Raw genomic sequence first — 15,729 nt, 5'->3', positions numbered from 1 at the left:
CAGTTATCAAAGCAGTAAGAACTGTCGCTAGGTTTGGATGAGGACTGGGTTATCTTTTCTTTTTTATTGTAGTAAACACATGACATATGTTATTGCTAACGGTATGCACTTTGTTGTGCCGCAGATCTCTAGAGCTTTTCCATCTTGCGTGAGTGAAACATCTACCCATTGAATAGCAACTCCCCATTTTCTCCACCCCACCAGCCCTCGGCAACCACCATCCTACTTTCTGCTTCTATGAGTTTGACAACTTTAGATACCTCATATAAATGGAATCATGTAGTATTTGTCCTTCTGTGACTGTCTTGTTTCACTGAGCACAGTGTCCTCAACGTCTGTTCATGTTGTAGCATAAGACAAGCCTTTTTTTTTAAGGCTGAGTAATAGTTTATTGATACGTATATATCACTCTGTCTTTATCCATTCATCTACTGATGGTTGTTTAGGTTGTTTCTACCTCTTGGCTATTGTGAATAATGCTGCAGATATCTTTTCAAGGTACTGTTTTTAGTTCTTTTGGATTAATATCCAGCAGTGGGATTACTGGGTCATATGGTAGTTCTGTTTTTAATTTTTTAGGAACTTCCATAGTAGCTGAACCATTTTACATTCCCATCAGCAGTGTACAGGGGTTCTAATTTCTCCATATCCTCATCAACACTTTATGTTCTTTTTTGATAATGGCTGTCCTAACAGATGTGACTGTGGTATCTCATTGTAGTTTTGATTTGTGTTTCCCTGATGATTAGTGATGTTGAGCATCCGTTTCATATACCTGTTGGCCATTTATATGTCTTTTAGAGAAATGTCTGTTCAAGTCCTTTGCACATTTTTAAGTTGGGTTTGTTTTTGTTTGTTTGGTTTTTGCTATTCAGTTATAGAAGTTCCTTATATATCTTGGATATTAACCCCTTATCAGATCCATGGTTTGCAGATATTTTCTCCTGTCCTTAGGTTACCTTTTCACTCTCAGTTGTCTTCTTTGCTATGCAGGAGGTTTGTGGTATGACATAGTCCTATTTTTCTTATTTTGCTTTTGTTGTGATATCGGTGTCATATTTCTTCATGCCCAGTGTCACGAAGCTTTTTTTTTTTAGGAAATGCTCAACATCTTTAATCATTAAGGAAACTCAAGTCAAAACCTCAATGTGATACCACTTTATATGCACAAGAATGGTTAAAATTTTTTTGCAAAGGGGACAGTTAACAAGCATTCATGAAGATGCGAACCCTCATATATGCTGAGGGTAATATAAATGGTATAGCTGCTCTAGAAAAACTGTCACCAGTTCTTCAAAAAGTTAAACAGAGTTATCATATAACCCAGCAATACCACTTTTAGGTTTATACCCAAGAGAAATAAAAATATACATCAAAACAAAACTTTATATGTATATTCCTAGTAGCACTATTTATGAGTCAGAAAGTACAAACAACTCAAATGTCCATCACTTACTTGATGAATAGATATATTAAATGAGGTATGTCCATAAAATGGAATATTTTTGGCAAAAAAAAAAAAAAAAAAAAAGAAATACTGTTACATACTACCACACGGATAAACCTTGAAAACATTCTGCTAAATGAAGGAAGCCAGTCACAAAGATGAAATATTTAATTATTCTGTTTATTTGAAATGTCTAGAATAGGCAAATCTATGGAGACAGAAGGTAGATTTGTGGTTGTCAAGTGCTGCGGGGATGGGGAAATGGAGAGTCACTGCTAATGGGTATGGGGTTTCTTTTGGGGTGATGAAAATGTTTTAAAATTGACTATGTCATGAAGCTTTTCCTCTACATTTTCTTCTAGGATATTTATAGTTTCAGGTCTCACATTTAACTTTTTTTTTTTTTTTTTGGCTGTGCTGCATGGCTTTTGGGATCTTAGGTCCCTGACCAGATCAAACCATGGCCCTTGGCAGTGAAAGCATGGAGTCCTAACCACTGGACTGCCAGGGAATTCCCACATTTAACTTATTTTTAGTTAAGTCATTTTGAATTCGTTTTTGTGTATGGTGTAAGCTAAGGGTCCAGTTTCATTCTTTTGCATGTGGATATCCAGTTTTTCCAACACCATTTGTTGAAGAGACTATCATTTCCCCATTGTGTAGTCTTGCCACTCTTGCCGAAGATCTGTATATGTGTGAGTTTATTTCTGTGGCCTCTCTTCTGTTGCATTGGTCTATGTGGCTGTCTTTATGCCAGTACCATACTGCTTTGATTACTGTAGCTTTGTAATATGTCTCTAAGTCAGGAAGTGTGATGCCTCAAGCTTTGCTGTTCTTTCTCAGGACTATTTTGACTATTCAGAGTCCTTTGTCATTCCATATGAATTTTAGGATTGTTTTTTCTATGACTGGGGTTATCTAAAAGGAAGTGGAAATGTAATAAGCAGAACTGGATAAGGCTTGACTCGGTTATTGAAGGACTAAAAGGTATTCCAGGCCAAGGGAATAGCAGATGTGAAGACTCAGAATAAGAAATAGCATGATGCTTTTAGGGAATAGTAATAATGATAATAGCTAACGTGTTTTGAGTATACATTGGTGTATATTGATGTGTGAACCTGCAAAACGTCTGGTATAGCTAGAGTGAAAGGTACAAGGGTTTCAGTTTGTTAGCAAGTGAGCCTAGACGATCGGGGCCTAAAATCCAGATCTTTAGCCTCCCAGTCCAGTGTTCTTCCACCCTCCAAAGTTCTTTCTGAAATGTGTAGTGTTGTGTACTGGTTGAAGTGGATAGACCATTACTTCTAGGCCTCTGGCTCTAAAGCATCAGCTCTTTTAACTGTATTTGCTGAACTTTATAGTTTGTGTTTTGTAACCATCTATAGATAAAAACACAAAAGAGGCATTTCAAACCAGGTTACCCTTGATCTTTAGTTTTATGACTTTATTTCGTATCTCTGAGTTTTTAAGGTATTAAGTTGAATAAAGAGAGCAGCCTTTATGGTTGTCCTACTTTTTCTCTGCTCCAAATTCTTCTTCATAAACAGGGACTGGAGCCAACTCTTCATTCATTCAACCTAGGAATTATTTTCTTGAACTGATTTGCTTTAACCAAACTCATAAGAATGCCACTGTTTATTAGCTTATCATAAGAAATCTAACTTGTAATTAGACTCCCGTCTGCCAGTCACTTCATTTTCTTTTCTTGAGGAGGTCTACTTAGGAAATTCAGTTAAGATTAGAGACAGCTGCTTTGTGAGAATTTAAAAAAAAACTTGGATGATTTTAAAGGTCTTTCCCATCAATCTTTGATAGCGATAGCTAGTCTTTACAGGCTGAGTCTGTATGTTTCTAGGCTGGCCAAAGTGAGTGTTCAGATAGACTGGCTGTTGTACCTCTGTTGGACGACAGCAGAGATGCAGTCATCGGTGCTTACTCTTTCAGCTATCATTTTTTGAAGACCCCTTAATTTCTACTAACCCCTGTGTTTGTGTGTTAGCTATAGCAGCTTGCTAATGCCCTTACTACACATTGCAGATTTTTAAATTTAAGGCTGGATTCAACCTGTCAACTTTCCAAAAAGACCATCAAAATAACCTGTTGATGTTATAACTGAATCACTTTGCTGTACACCTGAAACTAACACAACGTTGTAAATTAACTGTACTTCAGTTTAAAAAATGGTTAATAAAAAAAGCAAACAAACAAAAATAACCTGTTGATCAGACTAAGCGAAGTTTCTTATTTACTGCAGTGAGAGTGAGCATCACTCTGAAGGGTCTTGCTTTAGAAGGAGAGGCCGTGGCTGGCTGTGGGTAGGGTTTGCGGTCTGACTTCTCGTGGTTTAAAGCAGGTCTTTCAATACAAAGATCGTATTAACGTTGCGCAGAGCTTGTGATAGATTAGGACAGCTGGAGCAAGTCTGGTGAGCAAGTTCTTACTTGATAAGGGAGTAGGTGTGCCCAGCTCAGTAATTTATTATACTAAGGAGCTGGTTGAGCAGTCTAATGTTAAGTGAATTTCTGAGAAGCTCCTAAAGCTAACAGCAAAGCTACCTACTGGTTTGTACCCTTAATCTTCCTGGGCAAGGGTTTCCTGAACAAATGAGGTCATGTTGTGTAGGGGCCTTAGATCTTAGTCCTCACAGTTATGTGAATGCAGAAGCCTCAGTTCTCACTGACCTCTGTAGGGCATATACATTTTAATCAAACTTTGCCGTCCTGGCCCCTGGGTATCTTACCGTTTCCTTGACCTTTATCTTCTAATTGTGGATGGTGTTATGACCGTAGATCTCTGTGGCACTTTGTCTACTGACTTCAACTAGTATTTAAATATATAATTTATGTCTTGCTACTCCGCTAAATGCACCCTAAGTTTCAGCTGAACTGAACTAGTCTCTTTTCTTCAAAATGGTACTTTTGCTTTTCCCTCTTGACAGTTCTTTTATTTCGTCTTTCCAAAATTCTATTCCTCATGCAGCCTTTCCCGAGCTCCACACTCCCTGTCTTTAAACTGGCTGTACCTTATTTCTTAGTCATTTATGTAGCTAATTCAGCCCCTTATTAGATTGTATGCCCGTGGAAGACAGAGACTATATTTTACTCTTATTTTTTTTTTTGCGGTTCGCGGGCCTCTCACTGCCGTGGCCTCTCCCGTTGCGGAGCACAGGCTCCGGACGAGCAGGCTCAGCGGCCGTGGCTCACAGGCCCAGCCGCTCCATGGCATGTGGGATCCTTCTGGACCGGGGCACGAACCTGTGTCCCCTGCATCGGCAGGCGGACTCTCAACCACTGCGCCACCAGGGAAGCCCTACTCATCTTTTTAAAAATCCTCTTAATATTTATTAAACTGAATTACTCTGTTGAACTGAGTTGGGCTAAAGCAGATAAATGCCCAATAGACTGATGAATTATTTTCATATAGGACTTTCATCTTTATCACTCTGGTTCTCTCTTTCCAAAGGTAAAATACACTCCAGAGACTTAACATTTGAGGTTGCAGTTTGTACGGATCATCAGAGTTGGATATTGTTGTGTTTTGAGATATAACCCACTTGAACTCTTCTCACAGATGGACTTCACTGAATATAGTAGGAGGAAAAGATTTGAAAGTGTCTTTGTACTCACTTCAGAGCATTGACCTCTCTTTAAGTTTAAATATAGTGATTTATTCATAGAAAGCCTTAGAGAATTAAGGTTTATGCCTTTATTTTAGGCAGCTTTGGTTTTAATTATCATTTACAATGTCCTGTTTCTCTTCAAAACTTGTTTTGATAACAGTTAGAGATATGACAACAGGAGCAGAACAGAGCAAATGTTTAACCCTTGTATGTGATCATCTTAGTATAGATGCAGTTTAGTATTGAAACAGATCTTTGGGTGCTGTGGTTTAGTGGCTACTAGAAGGGAAGTTAAACGTAATTTCCACTCATGACAAGGTAGTTCTTTAGAGTTAATATTGGAAGACAGATATTTTTATATGTATAGTGCTCAGCACAGACTTTCCAAACCGTCATTATGTGGCAGAGCTATAAACTTGCCCGTATGCCCTGGAGAAAACATTTTTGTCTTGTGTTCTAGCCACTGCTTGACTCTACCACTTAATTCCTACATGTTAACCTCTGTTTAACCAGGGGAACTATATTTACCACCACCCACTCTGTGTAGATCCCTAATTGGCAACTCCACAATGCTTGAACACAACAAATAACTATTTATGGTCTAGTGTTTTAGACATTTGTTTTTTGAAGACATGTTGGTGAGTATTCTGTTATAGGAGGGTGAGAAGTGGGGATAATGTTTGGTAGATCAGCAGACTTATTAATACTTTGCTCTTCTGAAGGAAATGTTCTTTTATAAAAATTCAGAAATCTTGCTGACATGTTGGGATGGGTGGAAGTATTTATCTTTACTGGGGTGTGTATTTGACCACTGACCACATTCTGCTTCATAACACATACACTGGACCATGGGAGGTGGAAATATTACCGTTGGTGGTATTTATTAATAAAAAACTGATCCCCACCGCCCCCCCCCCCCCAGAAAAAAACCTGGATGAAGCTACCTATCTTAGTAATGTAATGTACAGTGAAATTCTTGCCTTACATATAGGATCGCGTTCTTTGAATTGAGGTTAGCTCTTTAGAAGCACCATTTTGGATAGAAGGGCAGTTGTAAAAGATGAGAAGAGAAATGCATACAGGCAGCCCTGATGCTCTGCGAGTTTCCAGCATGCATGAGTTTCAGCTACCATGCGTTCGTTAAATAATATCAGTCCCTCCACAGTATGGTTCAGATTTTAGTTACTGTGGTTTATTTACTGTGAGTAATTCTTAAAGTACCAACTCTCTGCTGTCTCTCCAGTCCACAGATGATGGTGCAAATAGTAGATGTTCATTGTATTGATGACTTCTTTGAAAGTCTGTCAGTGACTGGTCAGTGTACATCTGTTACTCACTTAATCCATGAGACAGCAAAGTGTGTTGCTTCCCAGTGATAAACCCATGCGACCCTTTATAAAAATGGATAATCAAAAGAGGGAATAGGCTGACAAAGATAAAAGTGAAGCAAAGAAATGAACGTGATAATGGCGAACGTGAAAATCAAGTCAAACATAAATAGGAGTTAGAGAAGCAATAGCCGACTGTGGGAATGTTGGCACTGCCTGCCGCCACTTAGATTCTAGATCTGCAGCCAGAGGATCTTAGCGAGGGCAGGCTTGTCGCCATAAAGAGTATCGTGTGACAGAGGATGTGGATGGCCAGTGGCAGGCAGAAAGGTCAGATGAAAGGAGTGCCTAAGGATGGTTCATGACTTTGAAAGTGCAAAGAATAAAACGTTGAAACCCTGATCCAAACTTAGAAAGTACGACAGTTTGCCAAGGCGTAGAGAATATGCTCACTGTGTGTTATAAGTTAAACAACAAGAAGGCACACACTGCTCACATCACTCTTGGTAACTTTTTTTAACCAATAAACAGTTAATTCTCAGTGTTTCTGTTCTAAAATATAGCATGCTAAATAAATACTGGTTTTCACTAGTCTATTTCTTTGTACATGTAAAACTGACAGAGATTTTAATGTTTTGACAGCATTTTGCTCAGGTCATGCAGTAGTCCCCACTGGTCATTAAGATTGCCAAGCGTGATTTTGGCTTGCACAGTTTGTACGTCCTGAGCTACCATGTGGAACGAGGGCTGTCTGTATGTGTCGTGGCCTTTTGGCCCAATGTCTGTTACCCACAGAAACAGGCCGTTTCATAACTAGAAAACTGTGTGAGGGGAATGAATAGAGCAGGAACTCTGTGGACCTGAGTTGAATTTCTGACTCTAGGTGTGTTACCTTGAACACATCATTTAACCTCAGGTTTCTCATCTCTAAAGTGGTAGCCGCTCAGTGAATACTTCCTGAGTTTTTTGAATGAATGCTTACCATTTCGCCCCGGCACTAGTAACCCCTTATTAGTAAGTAGCTCACTTATTAGCATCTTTCACAGAGAAGAATCTGATAAGTTTTTTTTTTTTTCTGATGTGAACACAGTATTGAACTGTGACATACATAATTTGAGGTGTATAGACCCTCTCATTATTTCTTTAGATCAGAGTTTCTCACTCCCTGGTGACATTTTGCCATTGTAGGATGTTTAACAGTATCCTGGCCCCTACCTACTGGATGCCAGTAGCATTCCCACCACTTGTGACATGTAAAAGTGAATCCAGTTATTGCCAGATGTCCCCTGGGGGGGGGGGTAAAATTCCCCCTAGCTGAGATCAACCTGCTTTAGACTTTTAAAGTATTTTCTTAATTTATTTCTCTCCTTTCCTGTTTCCCTTCTTCAACCAGACCTTCTCTCTGTTGCCAAAGTGATAGTTTCCAAATGCAAGTCTAGTGCTCAGCTTGCCCTGCTCTCATATCCATTAAATGCTCAGCCCTGCCTGCAGGGTAAAGCCTGAAGCCCAGGAGCATCAGAAGCTTTGAAGGAGCTGGTTCCTACCGAACTCCACCTCCATTCCTCTCCCTCCGTTTTTTAATTTTTTTTTATTTTTAAGCATTTTATTGAGGTATGATTTACACAAACATTGTATTATGGGGTAATTTAAACACATTAAAATGTGTTTAAAATGCCCAAATCTTAGATATATAGCACAGTGACACTACATATGTGTGACGACCACGCAGATCAAGATTCAGATTATTTCCATCATTCAGAAACTTCCCTTTATGCCCTTCCAGTCAGTAACCCCTCCCTCACCCCCATTCCCAGTGGTCGCCATTATTGTGACTCCTACCACAGTAGATTTGTTTTGCTTGTTGCTGACGTTGATACAAATGGAATCATGTGATACACACTGTCTTAATAATGGCTTCTTTCACTTGGCATGTTTCTGCTACTCACCCATATTGTTTTGTGTCAGTTCTTTATTACGGAAGAGTATTCTGTTATATAAATCTATCACACGTGTTTATCCAGTTTCTTATTGTTAGACAATTGGGTTATTTCTGGTTTTTCACTATTATTAATAAAGCTACATTGTACGTCTTTACCTTCTTTAAAAATTTTTTATTATGGCAAAATTTATAATGTAAAATTTGCCATTCTGACCCCTTTAAAGTATACAGTTCAGTGACACTAATTGTATTCACAATGTTGTGCAACCATTACTGTTACTTCCAAAGTTTTTCATCACCCCAGAAAGACTTAAGGAGTAACTCTTCATTCCTTCCTCCCCCCAGCCCAGTGTTTGGGAACCTCTAGTTTACTTTCTGTCTCTGTGAATTTGGTTATTCTAGGTATTTCATGTAAGTGGAATTGTTGTGTGGGGTACATTTCACTGAGCGTGATGTTCTCAAAGTTTATCCCTGTGGTGGCCTGCGCCAGAACTTCATTCCTTTTTTTTTTTGGTTAACTTTTTATTTTATGTTGGAGTATCGTTGATTAACAATGTGTTAGTTTCAGGTGTACAAGGAAGTGATTCAATTATACATATACATGTATCTATTCTTTTTCAAACTCTTTTCCCAGTTAGGTTGTTACAGAATATTGAGCAGAGTTCCCTGTGCTGTACAGTAGGTCCCTGTTGGTTATCCATTTTAAATATAGCCGTGTGTATATGTCAATCCCAAACTCCCTAACTATCACCCCCCACTGTAACCATAAGTTCGTTCTCTAAGTCTGTGAGTCTGTTTCTGTTTTGTAAATAAGTTCATTTGTATCATTTTTTTTTAGATTCTGCATGTGAGCATACGATATTTCTCTTTGTCTGACTTATTTCACTCAGTATGACAATCTCAAGGTCCGTCCATGTTGCTGCAGATGGCATTATTTCATTCTTTTTAATGGCTGAGTAATATTCCACTGTATATATGCACCACATCTTCTGTATCCACTCTTCATTCCTTTTTATGACTGACTAGTATTCTGTTGTTAGCTAGGCTGGGTCTCTTCCCTCATCCACAGGCATTTGGATTGTTTCCTTACTCACCTCCTTTGGCCTCGCATCACGTTTGCTTTGTTGCCACAGCTGTGCTAAACTCTGTGCTCTTTGTTTGGAGCTTTTTCTTCCCTCTGTGTTTTTGGATTCGGGCTGTTACCTTTCCCTGTCATGTCTGACTGGTGAACTCTTAACGCATTTTCCGGGGCTTGCCTCAGATGTTACCTTTCTGGAAAACTTTCTAGCAGTGCCAGAGTTAACTTTTCTCTTTTCTGTTTGCATCAGACCTTGTCCATACTATAGACTAGCTCATTGCTATGGTTTTTTTGTTGTTTGTTTGTTTTACTTACAGGGGTGCCTTCCCCACTAGGCTGTGGCACCTACTTCAGTGTGCTCAGTACGTAGCCCACCATCATGAGACAGACCATCACTTATTTATTGCCGGAGTCCTAGGCCCTGGGATAGTTTCTTTTATTCATTATCTTTGTTCCTTAAACAGATGTGCAGTGTAGTACGGTGTTGTTAAAATCATTTTGCAGATGAGGAAACTGATGCTTATTGAGATTGTATATAATTTTGTCAAAGATCACACAATTTATCATTAGTCAAGGTTTATCTGGCTTCAGAGTCACTTTTATCCATTGGCAAGCCAACTTTTCCTAAAAACTGTTTAAGTGAATAAACAGTTTTTTCCTCTGTTCGGCGTTCAACCGAGACCATACATCTTGCATTCTCAATGTTTTCTGTTTTCTTGTAATAAACATGTGTTAAGCACTGCTGAGAATCAAAGCTGTCCTCCCCCATAGCAGTGCCATTGTTCTCCTCCTCCCTGCTATGGGAAGTTGATGAGTTCATCTCTCTTTCCTGTAGACGTGGACAGTGGTGGGTGCCCACCCAGAGAGGTGCCCTCTCCTCATTTTCCTTTCCTCAGTCTGTAGTAAAGGTCACCTATGTGAAGTGCCTTCGCTTCTGCCAGTGAGGCTGCCTTGCCTTTCCCTGTCAGTGGTCCTCCATGGATCCAAGTGCACTTGACCCCGTTGGTATCGCAGACTGCCTGCAACTTAGTCAGGTTTTACTTTTGATAGTACAGGAAACATTTAACTGTGTTCTGTGTGCTTATTTGTAGTTTTATTGGAAACTGCTGGCATGATTTATTTGTCTGAGAATCAAGATTGAATCCATGTTTCTGTTTCTCTTTGTGAAGAATGAACTACGTGTTAAACATGCATAAATATTGGACCTATTTTATGTTTTATATAAATTTACATTTTATACTTAAAAAAACCAGTCCGCTAATCATTTCAAGCTGTTGTCTATTTTCAGTTTTCATATAATTGATGATTTAATGGAACTTTATCACTTTTATTTTGTTTAATAAGGCACAATCCTTAAATCTTTTAAAGCATTAATTAATCTAGCAACTTTGTAAGTATATAAAATATTGGCACAGCTGTTCTGGGAGCAATGGAAGAAGACAAACATACACTTAAAATCTAGTTTAGGAAGCGTTACCGTGAAAAAGCAACATTCTGTCAAATATGAACTAAAACAGTGTAAGGCAGTGAACAGGAGCTGTACATCAGTTGTCAAGTGAGCAGTCTGGACCTGAAGTGCTGAAGAAATTCAGAAGAGGAGGCGTGTGATGGGTTAGGTGGCGCCTACATTTTCTGGTGAAAATGGCTTCTTGTTTGCAGGGAGTGAAACACATTGAAATGTTACAATGGTTTGTAGCCCTCCAGACGGCTGTGTTAATATCTGTGTTATTGAAATTTCACAGGATTGGGGGAAGCAATCTAAAAAATGTTCCTAGAAAGGTAGAGGGGCTGTGGAGGGGTGTGGGAGGGAAACATGGAACCTTCTTGAAGGAAAGGTAGAGAAACACTATGCGAGAGTAGTTAAGAGGTTTAAACAGGAACATGATGGTGATGGGCTGGCATGGAGGGGCAGGAAGGTAAGTTTTAGGTAAGTAGAGAAGGGGAGGGTGTTTTCTTGGTGAGAATACTAGAGAAGCAGATTCAGGATGGTTTTCTTGGAGAACATAATTTAAAAAAAATTGAGATTGGGTGCATAGCATGTCTCACATGCTGCCTAACAGCCTCTAGTTATCTTGAAAAGTGAAGAAAGTAAAATCTTAGGATTTCTTTTGAAACATGTTCCAATTCACGTTTTGTGGTAGATGACCTCCGTGTGCTCAGCGTCCCCGGTTAGTTTTCTGATTGCAGTTCCCCCCCTCATGCAGTTATGGGGGCAGTGCTGTTCACCTGGCAGACACTTAGCTTAGGAAGTACTTTCCTGTGGTGTCATTATTCATTGAGTGACAGAACCACCAAATTTTAGAGAATGGAGAAGACTGGAGAGATTTAAACTTCTCCTTTTAGATGGAAATGAGAAAAATTGAGGCTCAGAAAGGTTGAGAGACCTGTCTAGAAAACCATTGACGTTAGCGGTTAAACCAGGCTTACTCCTGGCATCTCCTGAGTTCTAGTCCGTTGCCCTTCTTACAACTTCATTTTGTCTAAACCAGCAGGCACCTTGACCTGGAGACTGCAGGCTGTCACGTCTTCCTGCATTTCCCCAGACACAGTGATCATTTCCTCACCTGTGTGGAAAGACGATGGGTTTCGTCTTTTTTACTCTTCCACTTTGTTGGTTTTAACCTTGGGCCACTTACTTAACCTCTTTGCCTAATGTTCTTTATATGTTTTGATAAGAATACTATTCTAGTAAGGTGGTTGTCAGGATTAAGTTAGATGGCCTTTTCTTTGTGCTCAGTGTATTTTAAGAATTTGGTAAATGTAGTTTTTTTCCTCCTTTCTTTCTTTTCCCCTAGAGCACTTACCACATTGTATTTATTTTACACGTGCCAGGTGGGATTCTTGGAGATTTCCCCTCAATAATCTCTCAACTTTATATGTGTAATAGTATTATGTGGTCTGTGGGTATAATTCTTAAAATAAAAAAGCATTCAAGGCTACTCCTTGAACAGGAATGCTGCTGCCGTAGTGCAGTTGTCTGTCAGAGAAGAATCAGGCACCTCTTGTTCATTTTCAGTACTCATAACCATTCTATAATAAACAGACCTTGCTTCCTACATTGTTACTTGTCTGAGCCTTGTTTTGACCTTGAGAGAATTTCATTGTAATTCTTCAAGGAAAAGGTATTGTTTGGTTCCTTTGGCTCCTGGTCTCTGTCCCTGACTGTTTCTGTGATTGCCTTGCAGAGCTTGGAGGAACGTCGGTGCGATGATGGAGCGTCTCAGGAGGACGAGGGGTTTATGGGCATGTCCCCCCTCTTACAAGCCCACCACGCCATGGAGAGAATGGAAGAGTTTGTGTGCAAGGTAAGGTGGCCCTTTCTTGTTGTTTCCGTGCTGTATGTTTAGTCCTTCCCAAACAGGAAACTTTAAGGAGAGAGGCGTGTGGCGGTGTGGGGGGCAGAAGCAGTGTCAAGACTTTAACCCTGTTCAAGGCACAGGTTCTGTTCGCCTGCACAGCCGTGATAAAGGTTTGATAGCACGACATTATCCAGCTGGGAAGCAAGACTTTCCTGAAAATAGGTTCACAGAGTAGATGTCTTGTTGACCATTTAGACAAGACAGAATGAAAAAGTTGGGGGGGTTCGATGCCTGGAGATGCTGGAGTGCCATCTCCAAGTGCCTTGAATCTGTTCCGCTGTGATAGCGAGTGTGCTGCTCTTCTTAGGGACCGTGTGGCTAATCAGACTCCTCTTCACATAGGAATTGCCCAGTTTTCACACACGTCTAGTATCTTCAGTGTAGCTGGTATGTTTTCTGATTCATTAGGATCCATGTGGGGATTTTTTCCCTCCTAAAATGGTAACTGGAATTGGGGTTGCTTGTTTAGAGAAAATGGTCAGGGACTCTGGTACGGGTATAGCCGCTCGGTCCATTCCGTAGGAGCCCTGGCAGGTATGACCTCAGGTCAACACAATTCAGTGTGTGTGTGTGTGTGTGTGTGTGTGTGTGTGTGTGTGTGTGTGTGTGTGTGTGTGTGTGTGTGTGTGTGTGTGTAAATTCATTTATTAAACATTTTTGAAGGACTCTTGATCATTTAGAGAAAAATTTTTCTGACACTTAGCTTTTTCATGAGTTTTATGAAACCAAGACTTTTTATGCGTGTAGTTGTAGATCCTGAAAACTAAATTTAGGTTTTCCTACATTCATAATGATTCTAGAAATAATTGGGGCCAGTTGACTTAGAGTCCTATACTTTGGACCAGAGCTGAGAAGAGAATGTTATAATCTGGATATAGACATCTCTTCCAAGACAGAGGGATTGGGGGGTGGGGGGAGGGGGGGAGTGGGAGGGGGGGAGTGGGAGGCGTGTCTAAACATTTAGGGATCTACTTTCAGAGCCTGGGAAATTTGCATCATTGTTTGAAAACTGGTGAAGAAAAAGCCAAGCAAAACAATAGACCCATTCTAGTAATCAGTGTCTCTGGAGAATCGGCACAAAAGGATACAAAAGATATATTTTGTTTTACAGAAAGCAAGTTTGGTGTTAAATCTCAAAGTTGAATATTCAGTGTCCGGCCATGAGGGACTTTTATATTAATGGATCCGTGGGGTCCTGTAGCTAACTTGACTGTCTTTTTGTTCTCCCTTCTGAACCGAGTAGAGAATAAAGCAGATGAAACTTCCCAGTTTAAAAGCTAATGGGTGAATAAATGGGCACTTTTTTGCTACAGACTATAATTTACTGAAGGAAACGTAGTGATTATTACCAGCCCCTTATCATCCGCTAGCAGTGTGTCTGTGATCAGAGGGAGAGGCTTCCTGGGTCGCCCCACACACTGTGGCCCAGCACCAGACCGTCCTTGATAAACCTAATGACACAGGGTTCTTTCTTGGATTGGAAGCAAGTAGACAGTTTAGAATGAAGTGTCCTGTCACCTTGCTGGTCCAGGTACTTTCCCTTTTGGGAAAGCTTTTCTTGTAGGGATAGGGAACAAGACCATTTAGGCTTACGGAGCATCCAAGCTTGATCTTGGTGTCTCTTTCCCAGCCTTCAGTAGGTGCTGTTTACGAGCATCGTCATGTGGGATCGGAGGTGTTCTGTGGGTCACTTTTGTAAATTAAGTTTTGTGCATTATATGGTCTAACACAAACCTAGTGGACCACTGCTGAGATGTTTGATTTAGGCATTGTCCTTGTCAAGCTTATAAATAGATGTGTCTTTGACTAAGCTGTGACCTTATTCCTCCCCAGGAGGGGAAAGAGAATACCTGTTTGGGTTGGCTTTTTGCTACACTGCAAGCTGAGCCACGTGGGTGCAGTGTCTGAAAATGACACTAATACGGTATAATTATGAAAGCACAGCTCCTTGGCCCAGTCTTTAGACACCAGAATGTTTGTTTAGAAACAATGGGGAAGGTCGCTCTGGCAGTGTAAGCATGTAGGGAACTCGGCATTCTTTGGACTATTCTGGCTGTGTGGTGGATGACACGGTAGCACTTTTCATATGATCACAGCAGAGCTGTTTCCATGTTGTGAACTGCCTTGAGGGAGGTGAGGATTGATTTCTATCTTAGAAAATAAAATTCTCCCAAAATAAAACAGAGCAGCAGCATCTTGTAACAAATTATTTTATCTTGTTGTATGTTAGGAGCAAGCAGGGAATGGCCAGATTAGCCCAGGCCTCAGGTTTTGAGTTGGAAGGTGAAAGGGCCAGCGGGGAGGGTAGGGAGAGAAGGGAGAGTAAGTTTGAGTGTGAAGAGTGTCACTGCTATTCTTCAGTTGTTTGTGCCCACTCCCTTTGGAGTTCCACAGAGGATCAGTTCTCTGAAAACACCCCTAAGGAAGGATTAGGGGGAGCAGAGGACAGCAGACTCTTGTGGAGGGAAAGGGTGAGCATGGTGGCTGGCAGGTGTGGGGTTCAGCCGTGCTGCTGGCCACAGGGGCGTCGATGTCAGTGTGGAAGCCACAGGTAGACATGCTACTGCATCCTTCCTTGCATCTTTTTGGCTCAGCAGAAGCAGGTTAGATTTTAGGCTTACGTGATTTTGTGGTGTGAGCTCACTGGGCTGAGAGACATGATTAGGATCAGAGTGAAGACACACACTTTTTCGGAGGGGCTTCCACACTCCTGATCCCTTTCCTTTAGAGTCTGATGGGGGCCTGACGGCGAGGAAAGGGGGACCTGGAGGGCAGGAGGGCTGAGCCCCTTTGCCGGCTCCGCAGCGTTGGTCATCAGCTCTCAGGTGGCAGCCTGCGGGGACAGGCAGGACTGCGCATCACCTTTGGCGGGGATGCTGGGGTTTGCCGCCTCATTTATGAAGTGCTTTGGGTCATTTCCTGTGATCCTCACAGCTTCCTCACCAAGTGATCGAAGCAC

General features: G+C 40.8%; 1 protein-coding gene across 3 annotated transcripts in view; it reads left to right on the top strand.

Annotated features, from left to right (window-relative positions):
• The window catches only part of ADIPOR2 (adiponectin receptor 2), a 50,230-nt gene that overhangs the window by 24,368 nt on the left and 10,133 nt on the right, over positions 1 to 15,729 (top strand). For all 3 annotated transcript variants that reach the window (XM_060024055.1, XM_060024054.1, XM_060024053.1), the window contains one exon: positions 12,597 to 12,716. In XM_060024055.1, the coding sequence (XP_059880038.1) occupies positions 12,597 to 12,716 (120 nt within the window). The remainder of the gene's footprint in view (positions 1 to 12,596; positions 12,717 to 15,729) is intronic.

This window comes from Delphinus delphis, chromosome 11, assembly GCF_949987515.2.
Source record: "Delphinus delphis chromosome 11, mDelDel1.2, whole genome shotgun sequence".
In the NCBI taxonomy this organism is placed as follows: domain Eukaryota; kingdom Metazoa; phylum Chordata; class Mammalia; order Artiodactyla; family Delphinidae; genus Delphinus; species Delphinus delphis.
This window is presented reverse-complemented; position numbering and strand designations above follow the sequence as displayed.